At 35.9% G+C, this 20,806-nt stretch overlaps 1 protein-coding gene across 1 annotated transcript; it reads right to left on the bottom strand.

Moving 5' to 3' along the window:
* Nucleotides 1-4,867: 4,867 nt before the first annotated feature.
* LOC118430580 (arylsulfatase B-like) lies at nucleotides 4,868-20,160 on the bottom strand. Its single transcript, XM_035841549.1, has 9 exons — nucleotides 19,818-20,160; nucleotides 19,566-19,688; nucleotides 17,314-17,404; nucleotides 14,946-15,132; nucleotides 11,613-11,782; nucleotides 10,744-10,951; nucleotides 10,177-10,417; nucleotides 7,108-7,271; nucleotides 4,868-5,260 (listed from the first exon to the last, which is right to left on the bottom strand). The coding sequence occupies exons 3-9, from the start codon at nucleotides 17,329-17,331 to the stop codon at nucleotides 4,998-5,000; spliced, it is 1,251 nt and encodes a 416-aa protein (XP_035697442.1). The 5' UTR covers nucleotides 17,332-17,404; nucleotides 19,566-19,688; nucleotides 19,818-20,160; the 3' UTR covers nucleotides 4,868-4,997.
* Nucleotides 20,161-20,806: the final 646 nt, after the last annotated feature.

The following is a 20,806-nucleotide window of genomic DNA, read 5'->3' as shown; positions in this document are numbered from 1 at the left end:
TCCATAGCTTAAGCACAATATGTTAAAAACTGTGTTTCTGTACAATTGATTTAACATTTATATGCCAATAATGGTGATGATGTATTGAACATTGTGTATATATATGTATTGTATATACACTTGGGAATGCAACAACGCCAAACATTGAAATGATTATACATGTAACATACAATAAAAAATTGCTTGGATAAAAGTGTAAATGGATGTATGTTTTATTCATTTTAGTTTTGAAGACTACCGCTTCTTGGAAAGCCGTACGCGGACTCTAGCGTGTCCACTTCAGATTGACGCCGGACGATCTCAGCAGGGAACATCCCCAATCTGTCCTGACTCAGTAGATTGTTAAGATGAGTCAACGGGAAGGAGTCAGCTCCTTCTGTGTTATAGATAGATAAATTTTTGATTATCACATATGTGATAAAACTTTTGAAAGTTTAAACCAATCAGGAGGACAGACAAAGAGGACGCTGGCCAATCAGAATGAGATATCCAGGAATCGTCCATCTGCCAAGATAGGGGAATAAGTACAGGCATGGCAGGGGGAATGGCTCCCTCTATTAACATCGGTAGTGCGTGTTTCTTTGTTCAACGAAAACATTTGCTGTCTTAAAACAACATTGAATTACCTATAGTATTTAAGACAATAAAATCTATTTCAAGTCATGTCCAATTTAAACTGCAAATGGAAAATAAAATTATTTGCATCCCCGCCCATTCAAGTTCAGACGACAATAACACCACGGTCCGCCATTGAGTAGCGGTCATGGCGCTGGAGGACCAAAATTCTACATTTCTTTGGAGAAGTCGTGTCTGGGTTCGTAGCTATAGTGAACGAGATTCTCAAGAGCTGTGAAGCACAGGGATCCCGGAATACCTCAGGAAAGCCGGCAGAGATTTAGCGCCTGATACGAACGAACTCGACAAACTGGAGAATGGGCGAGTGGAGAAATACGGAGCGTGCAACAGTTTGTAACATAATGAATCGACTTTGTTCTTATTCTAAGCCTTGGAACAGAAATACATTTCACGTACAAGTTTTATGTTGTTCAAATTCACTGTTCAAATGTATGTACTGAATAAAAGATGTATGTTTTAAAAAAGAATTTGTCGCTCCTACTCAACTGGAAACTCTACTCTACTCTAATCTACTCTTAAATGGGTCAGTGTGGGTAGGCTATATGATAATAGGGTTAATGACCCACCTGTTCATAAAAGGTCAGCTCATAAAACCACCTCGTTCGCTTCGCTCACTCGGTAGTTTTATTCGGTGGTTATAGCAAAGGAACAGGCGTTATGACACCATATACACATCGGGGCAGGTCATTAACCCTTAATTATTAAATGTGAAGTATTTTATGTGGCAGGATTAGAACCTTTATCTGTTAAGACTATAGACTATAGATGACTAAACTAAATTGATTATTTTTTAAGCCTGTATACACGGACTGGAATTTGGCTAATCTTTCTTGAAAAGTACATCAACGCGAACGAGATCATATGCCTCCGTAAATAAAATGAACACATTGTAAATGGGTTGTCCCTGTCCTCTGTATTCTTTTCTTGCAGATGTCAGAGGTAGAGAGTCATATTAATGATGAATCGTTCCGACCTGAAACCGCATTGAGATTCTTGACATACCCTGTCAGTGAGTCTGTACAACCGGCACATGACCACCCAGGCAAAACGTCTAAGGCCTCAAAACTTAAAGATCCTTTAACTGTGCCCAGGGTCCTCAATAACTATAAACCAATATAGATGCTTCCCACATTTAAAGTTATCAACATATTAACTGTCACATAAGCGTTCTGCAAGGCAACACCGTGCCATATTTCTACAATATATGGTGTGAAGGAAGAAATCTCAGACCAGTGTTGAAAATTCCAAAATGTTGGCAATATTTCCTGTTCCTTTAAATTCGGTTTAGAAGTGCATGTACATGAACACATTTTCTTGCACAATCTTGCTTTCTACCTTTGCCCGAGTTACTGGTTTTCAAGACCATTGCTATTTGATGTTTTGCCTTTCAGAAGCTATTTCATGTCTTCTTTTTTAAAATAAGAGCTGTTATCCTCATTCTAGAGAATAAAGGAATTTATTTTGGCAAATATTAGTCCCTGTCAAAATTGTATTTCTTTTCCCAAAATTATGAACTTTCTTTTGGCGTAAAATTATGAGCTTTCTATTGGCGTTTGTGTGTCTACAAATAAGACTTTTAATCATAGCACTTTATTTTGCAATGTGACAGACTAGAATTACTTGCAAAGTCCCCACCAGCAAGAAGGGTATAATATCTCAGTGCCCCAATGTTACCCTTCCAGGCTGGTCTTAGACGGTCTTCACATAATTTCTGTTTACTGAAAGAAAGCTTTCAAATTTCCTTTTTTAATTGCAACCAAACTAAGACTACTTGATTCTACAGTGTACGTATTAGTCCTGCTCCAACACCCATGTTCACTGTATGGGAGACTGTTGTAGACTGAATCTGATAGTTTAAAGTAGCCGAATTTATTTGGTAATTTTACGGTACCACCTTTGTCTTTAAGAACATTTCCATAATATTCAGTTGATATGAATTCTAAATTCGTACTGCATATTTTCTATCGCCCCGTTAACTATCAACAACGAGTAACAATGGTTATTTGACTGGTTTTCGAAATTCATTTCTACCCTGTATTCGAATTTATGAAAATATTCCATTTACTATATTTGGGTCTGATTTGGGGTGAGATGTAAACAAATGTTTTTTTTTTTTCGTTTTTTTTTGTTTAATTCAAGATAACGTAAAAATACACAAGATCCTTAAGAAAAGCTAATATACTAATGTCATTTTTAACGCCAACGCAGTAATTTATATTAACGACACAAAATATTAGTTAATTTTTATCTTAATGATTTATCTGGGCGATTTGGGGAAATAAATATCTATTATGTCCTAATTACATGATAATAAGATATAACGGCACAAAAATTACTTGGGAGTTCCAAATTTACCACTTTATTGCGAATTAATTGTATTGCAATGTCTACAGTTTTGATAAATATAAATGGCCGTAGGCCAAGGCACTTTCTAACTCATGACCGGGACCGAATGAGCCCTAACACCCCCCCCCCCTTCCGCCCCAAAAAATTATTTAGAAAGGGTAAAGTTTTCATTTATTTATTAAAAAAAATCTGACATATTATGCTCACAATTTGTGCCGCCAGCGTTAAACAAATGTGCTGTCATATTCTTAAGAACTGATTTTCAACCTTGATTATACTTTCTAATAAGACTTTTTTTTAATGTCAACAGATGGAAACTTGATTGATTCAAAATTTAATAATAGGCGTAATTAAAAGCAAAAGAACAACACATGGTACGTGCAGTCATGCGTATACTAGTTTCATACAACGGGATATCATTTTAAATCGATATTTAATATAAACTCGGAATAAAATTTGGAATTCAAACAAAAAGTTTGTAATCTTTTGTGAATCAGATCGTTGTTGTTCCTGCATCGAATATAATGTATAACATATCTTCAGAAAGCTTGTGTAATTATATTTCTAATGACATTTAATTAGTTACGCCAGGAGGTCACAAAAATAAAGTGCCAAAAAAAACTTACTAAAGTCATTACTACAATCAAACAGAAGATTCTGCTCTTATTATTTTGAGCAGTTGATGATTGTTCAAAAAGTTTGCAATCGTACCCCTGTCCGGACTGGGGGAGGGGGGAGGGTTAAAGGGCCTGCGCCAACTTTGACGTCGTATAGCTCCCGAACATCTTGTGCTGGAACAACCAAACTTTGTAAATTCTCCTAGAATATAGTTGGCAACAATTTTAATAAAATATAAACTAAGTTTATAATTTTTCGTGTGCAATTTCAACGGGTTTCTGAAAGGCAAATTAAAAAAAAATTCTCATTTTGGTTTGAACAATGTGTTTTCAAGACTTCTTGCTAAACTAAACGTCTTTACTTATATCTTTGATGTCTAACACATCTAAGTTGAACATTTGTAATTAAATACCCATGAATTATGCTAATGAGATGATGTAATTGGTCAAAATCCAAGATGGCCGCCAATATCATGATGAAATATAGAACCTGCTTATTTTCACTCGGAATTCAACACTACTTGGTATTTTTTTACAGAAAACATTGATGTGGACGTTTTTAATCCATTTTCACGATTTTTTACCATCTTATGTTGAAAAAAAAGTCTTAAGACATTTTAGGTTGATAATCCAAGATGGTGGATTTGACGTCATTTTGACGTCGTTGCGTCAGCTTCTGACAACAGAAGTCTCATAACACTTAAATTGTGATAAGGAGCCTTTATTGGTAAGTTTTTGTGTGAGATGTTTAGGTATTATGGAAATTCCCCGTTTAAGCAAAAAAAATCAATAAATTACGTCATAAAGATATAAAATTTCAGGAATTATAAAAATTGACAAGCATAACACCCCCTGCAAATTTTGTGATATTACAGTAAGCCGTTTTGAATATAGGAAGGGGGCCGAATGAGTCACCCCCCCACCCCCGTCCAGGGAATGCCAAAAAAAGCCCAATCTCGATAGGGTTAATGTTCCTGAAGTCATGGGAAAGGGATTTAAACACGCTTTCCGTAGATATATGATACATTGAAATAGATGCAAGGACAACTGAAATATTATCTACTAAACAAAAACAGTTCAAACACTTCAAACACAAATTTTCATCTTATGCTGATACTTGCCTATATACAATCTTTATTGACACGACAAAAGTACAGCGACTTTCGTAAGGTCTACATGTATAACAACTACTTACAGTACAACTAAACACAAATATATGGATATCTATAGGTATGATTAAATCAACATATATGGTCTAGCATGTCATTAACACTATTAGTTCTACGGTATAAACATTCGTGGATATATTTGCCTACTTGTACACAGTGAGGGTTATCGCCTCCCAGAATGAAGTATATATACTGGTATATCATGATAATGCAACCTTTTGTACCGCCTCTACAGCCAAGGTCCAAAAACATCCCCGTGCAGCTGAGGGTTCATTCTTGGGTCAGGATCTGGCCAAAATATTGGTACGGCCGTTTTGTTGTATACGGCTAACTTCTCCAATAAGTCTTGTACAATGTCAGGATGCATCTTAGACAGATCGTTTCTCTCCCCTGGGTCTTCGCGAACATTGAACAGCCAAAGGCGTTTGTTAGGTGGATCTGGTGACTCTTCAAATTCATGGTTATATGGCCGTCGCCTGTTCCAACCAGCTCCTGAAAATACAGCCCATAATTGTACATACCGACACATTTAAAATAAATGAATTTCTCTGAAAAGGCACACCGTTAATCATCCTGGTATTAACGATTACGGCTTTAATTGTAGCCACTCCGATCTGCATTTCATATGGTTTACAACACATATTGATGTATCCGTCCGCGAAGGGAAATACTGCCTAAGGCTGAAGCAACTGGACATCTCTACACAACTATTACATGTGGACGCACTACTCTGTCAACAACACAATATAGAAAATAGTGGCCGCGTCATATTAAAGAAATCTTAGATAATTCAGGCTATTCATTCTATCTTATGGAACACTATTTACCCTACATCATATGGTAAGAACATATGTACTTTGTTAAAGAAAAGGCTGATTGATATGTATGTTCAATTGTTCTTACACTAATTATCTGTAGATAATAGTTTGTTAAGGTTTTGCAAAAGTGTAAAATCTAAGTACTCAATGGAACATTATCTGTAACTTAATAAGTTTGATGAAAGGTGCGCCATATGTAAATTAAGAATAGTGCACACCCATTGGAGATCAATAGAGGCCACTATAAAAAGCTGCCTGTAAACGAAAGTTTTTTTTTTAATATTGCTCAATGAATGAGGTGGAAAATGAAAAACATTTTTAGTCAGTGTCCTCACTATGAGGTTGAAAGAAACCGATTATTCCAAACAATAGCTACAATTTCACCCAGTTTTTGCAACCTAGGTCATCACCAAAAGACTTCATTTTTACTGAAGTCACAAAACCCACTTAGTTTGCAGGGTGTGGGACAGTTCATTAACCACTGCCTTCTAAGAAGAAGTCAAATCAAATAATAAGATGCAACTTCAGCTAATTGAACATTAGTGCTATGTCCTAAATTGTATTTTGTTTCCCTCGAGAATGTTTCTGCAATAAGCCTTTGGGCATGATTTTGCAAATTAACTCGATGTCAGTTTAAGCTATTTTGTAATCACGTATTGATAAATTCAGATGAATACGTCTGGGAATGCTGGCCTTTACAATAGCTGAAATTCTACATACGTCAGTTAACCATGACCCCTGGCATAAAACGCAAAAGAAACCTGACATCTGTCGCTATTGGTAACTCCCGCTTTTCATGCCATGTTAGATTATCAATTATCAAACTGCGCCAATGATAAACTGCAGGCGATGCTCCCTATTTCTAAGCTTTTATCTTTGTAACTGCTCAGAGTCAAGAGGCTCCGGGCTTTAAATCTCTTATGGTATTGACCCTGTGTCCTTTGAAATACATGACTATCCTTACTTCATGCAAATGTTCATCTTTGTACTAAGTCTAGTAAGTCTCTTCCCGGTGAGATTGGTTAATAACCACATCTGAGAAAATGTTCGTATTGAGGTTACATTTGCACCGAATGTCAGCCCCATTCCCTTTCAGCACCGTAGTCGGCTCCTAACCCTTTACAAGACAGCGACATCTTTTTAGACAGATTTTGACAAAATAAGTACAAGTACAATAAAATTGCTGGTCATTAATCAGTTAAAAAAAGATGTTTAAGAACGATAGCACACCTAAGTATCCCCCCCCGTTATTGTTTATTTTCCTGTTTTCCGGACATATTTCTTACCTATAGTAGTCTATGTTTAGATAATCATCTGTAGTATAACTCCTGTTTCTGCTGGTTTAAATTTCCTTGAGTTATTTATCTTCTGGAACGTAAACATTACACTGCAGTTCCAACCATGCTCTTGCGTTACTTTATGTAATAGGCCATTTTTTGTTATATCATTCATTGTTAAAAAGGAAATGGATGTATCCAAATGTATTTTTTAGATTTAAAAAGAGACATGTTTGTCACTCACCCTGGTATCCCGTCAATAACTTCCAGTCCCCAGATCGAAGTGCAGAGTACGAGGATGTGTTAAAAATGTTATCATAAGACAAAGGCGAGTATGATCCAGTCTGGTCGTCATAAAATGGATCAATATTGTGTAGTAGTTCCTTCCTAGGAGAAGTCTTTCCTTTGCTAGAAAAAAAAAAAGATGGAAATAGCATTTCAAATTAGATTTCATTTTAAAGAAAAAATTTAACCTGTGTCTGATTGTATATTTTCTATTGATTGTTAACCCTCAAACACACCATCGGGGTCCATTTAGACCCAAGCCTAAATTCTGTAGTGCCATTTAAACTATTTGGATCTAAAGAAAAAAAATCATTCAGTGACTTTTTCCGTCAATATGTTTTAAACCTTCTCCTAAAGACCCCAGCAAAAATGTGTAGTTTTTAAAACAAACTTTTGAAACTTACTTCTTAACTACCTATTGTATGACTACCAAACTTTCAGAGGATGATAAAATTGAAATTAAATCCTAACAAAAACCTCTGTGTCATCACCTTATAATGTGACATTATGACGTCGTTTAGCTAATTAGTGCGGCCATCTTGGATTTTGACCAATGACGTCATGAAATAAGCATAAATAATTAATTTTTAATCATGAAAATTACATTGAATTTTATAGAAATTAAACGTTGTAAGAAAACAAGTGTAGCTTACCAAGAAAACCTTGTTTGAAATCAATATTGGCTAATATATGCCTATCAAAAATTTGTTACCATGGCAACCCATGAAATTCAAACCTACGTTATTGAAAAAAAATGTTTCAAATATTTGTGATACATTGCCAAGTTTCGCAGCATTAGCACTACCTATCCATGAGTTCTGCGACATAAAAGTTGTTGAAAGCCTCAAAGGTCCACTTTCAGAATAGGTCTGGGGAAAATCGTGGACCTTCAGATCATAAATTATGATGATAAGCTGGAATTAGCAACACCTTAGCATCTCAAAATATTCATCTTATCTAGACGAAGCAATTGAGGTACAGTGATCACCGATAAGAATTTAACCCTATTCAGACGGGGGGGGGGGCTTTTGAGCCCGCCCGAAATTTGATGTCCTATAATGTCAGAACGACTTACGCTAGAGCCACTAAATTTGGTGAGTTTTCCTAAAATATTGTTGGCAACAATTTTACGAAGTTTGACAAAGTGTTTTCGTGTTACCATAGCAACCGTTTGTTGACAGGCAGTTTTGCCCAAATCACTATTTTTGGTTCTAACAATGTATTTTTCACATTTATTTGCTATATTACTACTATTTTGTTACATAAATAAAATCTTATATTATTAAGCATTATTTGAAAATTATATATGCATAAATTATGTTAATTAGATGACGTCATCAGCCCCAAATCAAAGATGGCGGACCGTATGGCTAGATCAAGAATAACAAGCTAATTATCTCTTAAAATTTGTAGCTACCTGATATTTTTTCATCAAAAACCATCTAAATGAAGGACTCTAGTCTATTTACATTGCCCTTTGTGATTATTTGTTGCAAAAAAGTATTTTTAAAAATTCACGGTGGTGGATATAATATGGCGGAGCCCAACTCGTATCCTAGATGTGCATGACGTCATTTTATGACGTCATTTTGACGTCATTGATGTTGCGATTGGCAACGCAAGTCGTAATAAACATAATTATTATGTTATCTGCACTTGTTGTTACATTTTTGTAGCATAACTTGAAGTTTTCTGAGAATACCCTTTTTTCATGGGTCCGGCCAATATAATCAAATTGATGACGTCATAATTACGTCATCTTACGTCAACGTAACTTCAAACATCACATACTGGTCAGATATTATGTCTATATCATGTCCTAATTATTTGGTGGCCCTACGGCACGTCTTGTTAGAGTTATAGGACTTAGAAGTGGAGGGCCTCCAAAGGACCCCCCCCGTCCAGGGATGACCAAAAAAGCCCTGTCTGAATAGGGTTAAACTGAGATTTTATGAACAAAAGGTTTTGTCGCAAAAAAAGGTCGGGTGCTTGAGGGTTAAAGTTTATTTGTTAAACCGGTATGCACATTACCAAGCCAAATTAGATGCCTGTAAAAATAAAGCAATAATACTCAAGGCAAAGACTGGATTTGGCTAACATTTTGCACATCAAATTTACATGCCTTTCTAATACCGTTTTCCCCCCAAAGCTAACAGAACAAGCGAATTGTATGCAATTCCCTACAAATGTGAGCTTGTCATTAACATTTGCAGCTGCGTCAAAGTTACGAAAATCACAAATTTAGACCAATGTTTAATCTTACGCTAAAAGTGTAAAGTAGATGTTTTGAAAATATGTTTTAAGGGCTTAAACCTTGATTTTAGGAAATGTACAATAGTTCTTTTTTTCATAAATCAGGAGGCTTTACTCTAAAACTGAGCAGCTATACTGCTTGTGTCATGTTAAATTCACTACTCTAGGTTCTTGGCTGGAAATACTCTCTTGGGCTGTACCCCTTACGTTGGGAAATGCACTTAACACTATCTTCCTCAGTCCACCCAGGTGTTCTTTACAAATGGATACCTGAATTCGGTCCTGAAGGTAAAAGGAAATATTACATTAACCTGTTGTCTGTACTATAAGTAAGTAACAGTGTTAAGTGCCACACCGTCCAAGCAAATAGAAAAATGATTTTGGAGCTAAGAACCAGACACATTTGCACACTTGTCTGATTGACAGTTTCTTTTGATTTATTGTGTAATTTTTCAGTTGACCAACATGAAAGGATACGTTATCTATTTGTAATTTTATCACTTAAATATCAATGATATTCATTTATTTTTGTATGAAGGGAATTTTTGAAAAAAAAAAAAAACTGTTTGAAGAGACTTACCGATCGAGAGTAACCAAGACTAGCAGAGAGTGTAGAAATGAATAAATTTATAAACTTTAACTTTTAGTATATATACGGGGTCCAAATCAAAGTATCTAAAGACTCTGTGGCAGTTGATTTAAAAAGGCTTATCTATTTTTGATATCAATATTAGAACATATTGCAATCTGAAGTACAATATAGCTTGCGTGATACCTTATAGCATCCCAGACATCAAATCCATCCAGGGGCTTGGTGCCTGTTGTGGATCCGTCGGAAATGCGAAGTAAAGTAGGAAACCAATCAGAAATATGGATTAGAGCGTCACTTGTCTTTCCTTTTCTCTTTAGCAGGTTGCTGTTGACAAAACCGACACCTCGTACTCCTCCCTCCCATAGCGTATTTTTCCATCCTCTCAGGGGCCAGTTACTTCCTGTATGTCTCCTTGCCCCATTGTCTATAGGTAACATTGGATTAAATTCAGATAGAACTTGGATATTGCGATTACAAAAAAAAAACATACATAGGAACTAAGTTTCTAACTTCTACCTTTTTAACCTTACTGTTACAGTAATAAAGTAATAAAACCTATATTGAACAACAGAATACATATAAAAGTGAGAAACATAAAACACGAAGTTCATATTGATGAGTCACGTATGCTAGATTTTGCGTATTCAATCATGTCTCACGATCATGTGGTAGTCATTTTAAGCTACGACAATCAACATCTATATCACCGGTTTCCTCAAGTTCTAAAAAAAATAGAATATTATTACCCACCAGTAGAAAATATTAGCACCGTATTTTCCCACAGACCACTGTTTTTCAAGGCGTTAGTAACGTTTCCAACTGCTTCGTCCATAGCTGTCACCTGAGCTGCATATATCCGATCAACAGTAAAGTTTATATGCATGTACTCCTGTAAATATTTCTCTGGAACTTGGAGTGGTCCGTGTACAGCTTGAAATGGCAAGTACAGGAACATCGGCTATAAGAATTAATGAAGAGGTTGGTGAACGCACTTCGGGGAAATTTTGAGCAACCGAGTACGAGAATGTATCACAAAGGCAAAATGTATACACATACACAAGATTTTGGAATTCTCTTAGGAGATATTGGTATTCCACGAATGTTCTACTGGCTGATTAAGATCTGAAAGTATCATTTGTCAGACTTTACTTTATCCCTCAAGCATTCGACCTTTTTTGTGTTGTGCCATGGCAACCCGGAAAAATGATAAACCTATTTTATCGACAAAAAGATATTTGCTAACAATTTTTTGTGATATATCACCAAGTTTCGTAGCTTTAGCACTAGACGTTCACGAGTTATGCGACATAAAAGTTGCTGAGGGCCTCAAAATTACCCTCTCTGGTCAGAATAGGTTTAGTGCAAAAAGTGGCCCATCTGATGTTTTGCTTAATTTATAATGATGAGTGAAATTAGCAACACCTAAATATGTCAAAATATTCCTCTTACATTGACGAAGCAATGTATGTAAATTGACCACCGATAAGAATTAGAACAGAGATTTTATGAACAAAATATTTTGTGGTCCGTTTGTACCCCACTCGGTACTTTTAGTCGCAAAAAATGTCGTGTGCTAGAGGGTTAAAGTGGTGACTTAAGGCATGATATGCAGACTTTACCTGGTTTTGATCATGCTTTAAAATCATATCAGTTGCTTTTCTGGCAAACAGATGGGTAGAGTATGTGCCGTTTTCATCCAAGACAGGCTCATCTTGGTCTCGAAGATCCAACCCGCGAACCCCCTTGTACCTGCGGTGAGTCCAGTAGTCTTCACTGCCTGTCAAAAAACCTTGATAGAAAAGCCATAGTTTTATCAAAAACGATTTTTCTCAATACCTTGAAGAACACGTAAACGTACTGCTAAAACATATATATTTCGAACAGATTTAGAAAAGAGAATACTACGAAATTATTGAAACAGTGATATGTATTATAGCTGAAAAAGCACTTAAACAAAATCGTACATGGATAATGTTATACAGTAGGCTTTTGAGGCCCTCCACTTCTAAGTCCTATAACTCTTAACGACGTGTTGTTTGGCCACCAAATTTTTAGGAAATGATATAACGGGGGGCGCCCTAAGATGCGCGCCGCCCTAAGATGCGCCCTGCCCTAAGATGCCCAGATTTTTTGCTGATCTTATTATGCATAAGTAGGCCGTGTTTGTTGCCACTGACTATGATGATTAATAAATAAACCAAGTCCAATCCAACAGCTTTTTTTTCTATTAAAAAAATTACACATATTCACCTCCCGTTGTGTTAATACAGAATTTTCACAATAATGTTGGTAGCGCCGAATCACTGTGGTCACCTGTGACTGGGTTTTGGTTGCTCGTGTCCATAAATAAACAACCAGTAAAAGACAGCCACACAACTGTTATACACATAAGAAATAAAGCTTCACAAAACACCAAAAATATTGGTCTTCTAATGTTTGTTGAGAAAAAGACGATAGAAAAAACAACATAAGCTTCACGGTCGCTGTTTTCCCCAGGGAGTGTGGCTCCACAGGTGGCAGACGAGCGAACGCCGAAAAGATTTGCTACTCTAACAAATGATTCGTACCGTCTATGAAAATAAACCTTCACAGAGTGATGTCGAATATGGTTACCAATACGTACACAGAGTTTTTTTGTGATTTTAGCGTTGTCATTTTTCGTAATGATTTTGTTAGTCGGGCCGCCGCATTCAGTGCATTTCGCCCATTTCCCATGAAATCACGACCTGGATTTTGAAAGATTTAGCCTTCGTCGCGGGAGACCAGAAGCACACACAATCACACTTCTACTGCCAAAAGAAAGCTAATCTAAGCTTATCATAAAATTATATTATATTATATTATATTATATTATGTTTGTCTAAATTGGGCACCAGCTTCCGAAGAGAGCAAATTCCAAAAACGTGGCAAGTTAGGGCGCACTGTTTAACGCAGCTCAAAATCGGAATTTATATTCACGATAACGCCCTCGGTGTTTGCCAGTATTCAAGTATGGTCTCTAGATGAATGTGTTAAAAATTCATTGATCAAATTTAAACTTGTTCACTCTTTAGCAACTAGTGATGGCGCGCCGTGAGTTCGAGCCCGTAAAAAAGCGGGCATCTTAGGGCTGCCCCTGTTAGACATAATATCAGACAAGTATTAGACGTTCAACGTTACGATGACGTAATATGACGTAATTATGACGTCATCAATTTGATTGTATTGGTCGGACCCATTGAAAAAGGGTATTCTTAGACAACTTCAAGTTTTTCTCCAAAAATGTAACAACAAGTGCATATAAAAGAAGGATAATGTTTGTTACCACTAGTGTTGCCAATAGCAACATCAATGCACATCTAAGATACCATTTGGGCTCCACCATATTATATCCACCTCCTTGAATTTTCAAAAATCCTTTTTTCGCAACAAATAATTACACAAGACATTGGAAATAGACTAAATACATTCATTTAGATGGTTTTTGATGAAAAAATGTCAGGTATTTACAAATCCTTAGGGATAAAGAGCTAGTTATTCTTGATCTGAACATACAGTCCAACATCTTGGATTTTGGGCTGATGACGTCAAAAATTAGCAGAAATTTATGCATATGTAATTATGAAACAAAATAGCAGTAATATAGCAAAATAGCAGTAATATAGCAAATAAACGTGAAAAATACATTGTTAGAACAGAAATTAGTGATTTGGGGCAAAACTGCCTGTCAACAAACGGTTGCAATGGCAACATGAAAAAAAGGAAATTTCATTAAACTTCGTGAATTTGTTGCCAACAAAATTTTAGGAAAACTCACCAAATTTTGTGGCTCTAACAAGAGCTCTTCCGGCGTTATACGACATCAAAGTTAGCGCAGGCCTCAAAAGCACCCCCCCACACCCACACCCACCTCTGAATAGGGTAAATAGTTTCAAACCGGCTTACTGAAAGATCACCAAATTTGTAGGAAGTGATGTGATCTTTACGTTTTATAATTTCTAAAAATTTGATATTATTATGACGTTCGTTCGTCCCAAAGCATTTTAATCAGCCGTAGGGGCAGCACAACATGTTATGCTGACTCAACAGGCTTTTAGTCCCCTGGCGTCGCCTATCTCCTCTACGGGGCAATTATTATGACGTAAAATACGTCATTATTATAACGTAATATGACGTAAATATGACTCCATTTGTTGCTTTATTGGCTAATTTCGGCAATTCTTATAATATCTAAAGAAACCACACAAAATGTTAACAATAAAGGGTTTCTTATCAATATCTAGGACTTCTGCTGTGAAAGAACACGACAAAGACGTCAAATTAACGTCTTGAAATGACGTTATATGTATTTAAGCACCACTTTCAATCTGCCATTTTTGATCATCAACCTGAAGTGAAGATACATCTTTTTCAACATATAATCCCATAAAACCATGGAAATTAATTGGAAAACGCTCCCATGGATGTAACAAAAATCAAAAGTAACAAAAATCTTTAAATGGACCATTTGAGTCTATTGAAAATTCATGAAGATAAAAATTTGCTGATAATATTGTATCAGTCGCGGTATTTTCAAAAGCAATATAAGAAATACTTATGATTGTGGGTCACTATAAGCCACCTGGGGTTTGTATTGTTGGATGTGTATTGATGAATTCCTGGAAGGTAGATAGGCACCACTTGAATAGCGTTAAGTGTATTGAAATCTAGTTTGAGTGAGTTTCTTCGAGTTGAAGCTTATTGCGATTGTCAAACCGTTATGAATGGATGTCCATGCCATTTTGCAAACGGTTAGGAGTCAGGAAAACAAACATTAAACTTTTGCGCAGTCATAGATAAAATGGTAATCACGATGTAGGTTAATAAAAGTTTAACCATATTTTAATGTATACTCCAGAAAAGAGAAAATATTACTAATTGACATGTAACTTAACTGAGTATTTATACCATATAAAGATATAATGTATTCTTACCATAAAATTTATCAAATCCTCTGTATAACGGCGTGTATTCCTTTTTGCAAAACCCGAGATGCCATTTCCCAACCATGTAGGTGCGGTACCCGTTATCTTTAAGTCGTTGCGGCAAAGTTACTTCGTCCAAAGGGAGCCCATGAGGACGGTCGTTCCTGATAACGCCGTGTTGTAGCCCATAGTGAATCTAGAGAAAGCGTGACACACATGGATTATAACAAAAAACTCTGCAGAACAGATACATGAATTTTGCTTCCCTATCGTTGGTTAAACAGTAGTTTAGATTTGACGCTATGTTGACGTAATGTAACGTAATTTTGACGTCATAATTTTGAATGTATTGGCCGGACCCATTAAAAAATGGTATTCACAGAAAACTTAAAGTTATGCTGAAAATTGTAACAGCAATCGCAGATAACAGAACAAAATTTTTGTTACTACTTGCGTTGCAAATAACAATATCAATGAGATAAAAGTGACGTCAAAAATAAATTCATGCACATATAAGATACCAGTTGGGCTCCGCCATATTATGTCCACTACCTTAAATTTTCAAGAACACTTTTTTTTTTCAATAGATCATCGCAAAAGGCATTGGACATGGACTAAATACACTCATTTGAATGTTTTTGATGACAAATACCGGGTAGTTACAAATTTTAAGGAATGATAAGCTAGTTATTCTTAATCCAGTCATAAAACAAGATATGAAAAAAAAGGATCAACTCCTTTGCTTCTTCTTGCTTTCGCATTATGCTGGAAATCCAAAGGCTCGATCAAGTATCTTACTTCTAGACCTATAGACTAACAAAGCCGTTGATTAAACATGTGCACTCGAGGCACAAAAGACTTTCTGGGCCGTATCCTGCGTATGCCCTATGAGGAACCTGCCAACATCTAGGTCCAAACGCACGGTAAATACATCGATGACGCCGTGCTACCACATATCTAAAGTATATACAACATTGCCTAGGAGATTATAACGACCAGATCACCGTAACGCAGATTTGTCATCTAGGTACCGACAGCCGACCGATGATGATGGTCACATAGTCAGCCATCTTGTGTTTGGGCTGATGACGTCATCAAATTTTGATAGTTTGTGCATACTTAATTACGAAATATATTCTAGGTAACATTAGATCTTATGTGTGTAAGAAAATAGTTGCAATATAGGTGAAAAATGCATTGTTAGAAGCAAAATTAACAATTTCTGCAAATGCCTGTCAACAAATGGTTGCAATTGTGTGTAATTGATGTAGTTCCATTCTGATAATTTTAACAATTTAGGAAAATCATTTGGGGACCAAGCAGAACCCTGAGGGACATTTTGGTTAATCTGTCTGGGAAGGTGTAAAATTGATGGTTAATTATTCGTTTGTTAATAAAAAATTGTAATTAATATCGTTTAACCCTCAAACCACCGTACATTTTTTTGCGACGTTGATTACTGTATGGGGTCAGAACTGACCCCAAAATGTTTGTACAAATACAATTTTTGTTGACACTTTTTATGATTTGTATATATGTATAGTTTTATCTATCTATGGGGGACAGTTTGTCATGATTAGGTGAGTAATTGTAGCTCATTATGATAATTTATGCAAAGATAATGAGGACAATATTTTGCACTAACGCAGTTCAGACCGGGATTTTTTTTTTTATGTCGCTTAACTTCCATGTCGTAAACCCTTTGAATGGCTTATGCTAGGGCCACCAAACTTGCACCCTTTTTAGAATACGTTGATAGCAAACAGTTAAAGAGAGTAAAAAAAAATGTTCTTTATTTTTCATGTTGCCATGGCAATTGAATTCAGACAGGCGAAAAACGTTCAAGTTGTAAGGCTTTCTAGGCAAACAACACTTGTCCATGACATCTTCTAAAATTCAACGTAAATGTCATGATTTCATTATAATTTTTGCTAATTTGATGACGTCATCAGTCAAAATCCAAGATGGCGTCCAATGTAAGCAAGATGTCATGGCGTCGTCATATAACATGATAATAACACAAAAGTTGTTACCATAAATTCGTTTCACAAGTAAATCTTTCTCTAAAAATTCCCTGGTCATACGATAAGTAGTTTAGGCGTTGGTCTCAGAAGTTTGTTTAAAAAAATGCCTGGGTCAGTTTTGATCCCTGAAATATACATAAACACTCTAGTATAACTCAATCAATAACAAGCCAATCTTGATAAAAACGTATAAGAAGTTAAGACATATATACAAACAAACTCATGGGAGAAAATTTGTTCTCAACGAGAAATGCCCTAATGGCACTTATTGATAAAAGTCTGGAGTCAGTTTTGACCCCATCTGGCGGTTTGAGTGTTAAGCCGTGTTAGGATAGGCAAATTAAGTTTCTTACCTGATATCTGCCCGTCATTAGTTGTTCCCTTGACGGGCTACATACAGGCTGCACGTAATAGTTCTCTAACTTTACTCCCTCGGACGCCAGTCTAGTATCGATGTTAACGAATCAAAAAGATGAGCATGTTACTTATACCTTTGTCAATGGCTGACCAAAGATAATAGATACTGAAACGTCTGGCTGTTTAACCCTATTCAGACCGGGGGGAGCTTTGCACCAACTTTGATGTCTTATAACGCCAGAACCACTGATGCTAGAGCCACCAATTTTGGTGAGTTTTGCTAAAATATTGTTGGCAAGAGTTTCAAGAAGTTTGAGAAAAATTGGAAATTTTTTCTAACTTCTTGAAATTCTTGCCAGCAATATTTTAGCAAAACTAAAAGCAACCGTTTGTTGACAGGCAGTTTTGCCAAAATCGCTAAATTTGGTTCTAACAATGTATTTTTCACGTTTATTTGTTATATTACTGATTTTTTCTTACATAAATAAAATATTATGTTATTTAGAATAACTTTTATAATTAGTTATGCATAAATTATGCTAATTTGATGACGTCATCAGCCCTAAATCCAGATAGCGGACCGTACGACCAGATCAAGAAAAACTAGCTTAGAGTCCATTCCAAGACACCATGCGGATGTTTGTTGCCGTTGTTTAGAATTGATTTTAAACTTTTGTAATTATATGTCTAGGACATTTGATACTTCAGAAATATTTTTAACACTGTTTCAACTTTATAAATATTTCCTTGGTCCTGTAAAACGTTGGAAATATTCATGGTGTGGAATTGGATACTTCTAATGGTTTCTAAATAATGATAACAGCATTCTACCATTATTTACCATTTTCTACCATTTTCTACCATTTTTTGTAAATGGTTCGGTGGGCTGGGAATATAGAAATTCACACATCCTTGCAAAGTATGGTTGAGTGCCATGCAACAATGGCCCACCACAAAGGATCCACCAGTGCCCAGCAGTGAAATCTAAAAATATACAGATGCAACAATAGGGCTTACTTTTATGGGGGCAATAAACTAATTTTACCATTTGGCCAGGTTTACCATTTTTTTTAAATATTTGTAAATGTGAAATAATCACAGACAGGTTTCACAATTATTCTAAATAAAGATATTTTTGTACAGTTACTTTCAAAATGTTTCTAAAATATTCAAAGAAATTCAAATAAATGAGTATTTTCTTAGTCAATTTTTTGAAAATGATTTAATTATTGTGGCTCAGATATTCTTTTATTCAAAATAATTCAGACTAATTATAAATATCGCCTAAAAACCCTCATGGTGTCTTGGAATGGACTCTATCATCCCTTTAAATTTGTAACCACCTGGTATATTTTCATCAAAGACTATCTAAATTGATGTATTTAGTCTATTTCCATTGCCTTTTGTGATTATTTGTCGCAAAAAAAATATTTTTGAAAATTCAAGGTGGTGGACATAATATGGCGGAGCCCAACTGGTATCTTGATGAGCATGATGTCATTTTATGACATCATTTTGACGTCATTGATGTTGTTATTGGCAACACCAGTCGTAACAAACACAATTGTGCTGTGATCTGCCCTTGCTGTTACATTTTTGTAGCAAAACGTGAAGTTTTCTGAGAATACCCTTTTTTTCATTGGTCTGGTCAGTTTGATCAAATTGATGACGTCATAATTCCGTCATTTTACGTTAACGTAACTTAAACGTCTGATACTTGTCAAAAATTATGTCTATACCATCTACTAAAAATTTGGTGGCCATACGACACGTCGTTTAAGTGTTATAGGACTTAGAAGTGGTGGGCCACAAAGACCCCCCCCCCCCCGGTCCAGAGATGACCAAAAAAGCCCGGTCTGAATAGGGTTAAAGATCATATTTAGTTGCAATTTGTAATAATGACATAATGCCAATTTTGATTCATTGATGAGTTACAAGACTCAATATAGTGATTTCTATCTTTTTTAATAAAAGGATGTTATGATTGTGAGAAACGGATTGTGGTAAATCCTTAGATATAGCAAGTGTAGGAGACTATTTCAACAACAACAAAAAACAATTTGATCACAATACAATCCTTCCTTGCAACTTATTGTTGCGAATAATAGCGGAATACAATCTGACCAAATTATAGCGTATTTTCTGACAAGTTAAACTTAAAAAGTTTCTTAAATTTATACCCAGATAACCACAATGCTATTAATCAATATGTATAATTTACCTTATGAAAGCTTTAATAGACAAGTACCTGTCAAGATTAGGTGTATGTATAAAATGATTGTGATAGCCGATATCATCCCATCCGTAGTCGTCTGCTAGGATAAAGATTATGTTGGGTTACTTGTTGGTCGTTTTAGCGATCACGTTGACCCTGGCATGGAGAAAATTTAATTTAAAAAAAGGAAAAATTAATCTTTAGATTTTAAAAATTGGACTGAAATAATACACGGATATTTCCATAGAAGAACGCATAATGAAATCGCTAGACAATTTAAAATACCTTTGGTTCACAAGAAAACGTTGATAATCTCCATTGTCCTGATGTACGTCCGATCTCCACCATATTACTAGAGCGGCAATGACAACGAAAAGAAACACAGCACGGAAATTGTATGGCAGCATGTGTTTTACATGTTCTGTATCATATTTCTTGGTGTGAGTCTTGATCATGTGTCACCTATGATCTAAAAGAATCATTTTGTGTTAAGCGTTAGCGCAGCTATACCAGAGGGGTCACTGCATGAAATTGCCTTGAACCATGGCGGATACCACCGCATGACATCCGTGTTTCCGGATAAGAAACCCCTGCACATACAACCGGAAACACTAATTTCTGGTCCTTCATGGGACGTGTCTAATAAGAAACACTGCCTGCCCGTGTTGTTTGTACTCTCAGATATGCACGGATGCGAGCCGCCTTTGTGTCCGGTACGTGTCTGAATCCCGTGCCCTTTCACACAAATAGCCTTCAAACACCCAGATATGCCAGGACACGCGTAACAGGTAATTCTCTGTATTTTTTGGAGTACACAGGTAGATACGAAAAAGGAAATCGCAAGAAATCCATTGGATGCCGTTATTCAGAATGAAAATAAGGAAAATATCGGAAAGTAAGGATTCTCTTAATTCACTTCATCTTTTTGACAGGACATGACGGAGGTTACAGATAATACATCTGTCTATATCAACCCTCAAACACCCGAGTGGGGTCCGTTTGGACCCCAGGCGTACATTTTGCAGTATCGTATCGTATCACCACCAAACTTTCAGAGCATAATAAACATGTAAAACTAAATCCTCATGAAAACTTATGTGTCATCACCCTATAATATGACGACAATATGCCGTCATTAAGCTAATAAGGGCGGCCATCTTGGATTTTGACTAATGACGTCATGAAATTAGCACAATTTATAAATTTTGAATCATGAAAATAGCATTGAATTTCATAGAATTTTATTGTTGTTAGAAAACAAGCATTGTTTACCA

Source organism: Branchiostoma floridae, chromosome 1 (assembly GCF_000003815.2).
Source record: "Branchiostoma floridae strain S238N-H82 chromosome 1, Bfl_VNyyK, whole genome shotgun sequence".
In the NCBI taxonomy this organism is placed as follows: Eukaryota; Metazoa; Chordata; class Leptocardii; order Amphioxiformes; family Branchiostomatidae; genus Branchiostoma; species Branchiostoma floridae.
The sequence above is the reverse complement of the archived record's forward strand: the minus strand, read 5'-3'. Positions and strand labels throughout refer to the sequence as shown.

What these genes read in the sequence shown, in the direction of transcription:
- LOC118430580 (XM_035841549.1), bottom strand. An exon ending in AGGATTTGATAAATTTTATG is followed by an intron (nt 11,783 to 14,945) that starts GTAAGAATACAT and finishes TTTTCTATCAAG; the next exon opens with GTTTTTTGACAGGCAGTGAA. An exon ending in GGTGCTAATATTTTCTACTG is followed by an intron (nt 10,418 to 10,743) that starts GTGGGTAATAAT and finishes TGTTACCTATAG; the next exon opens with ACAATGGGGCAAGGAGACAT.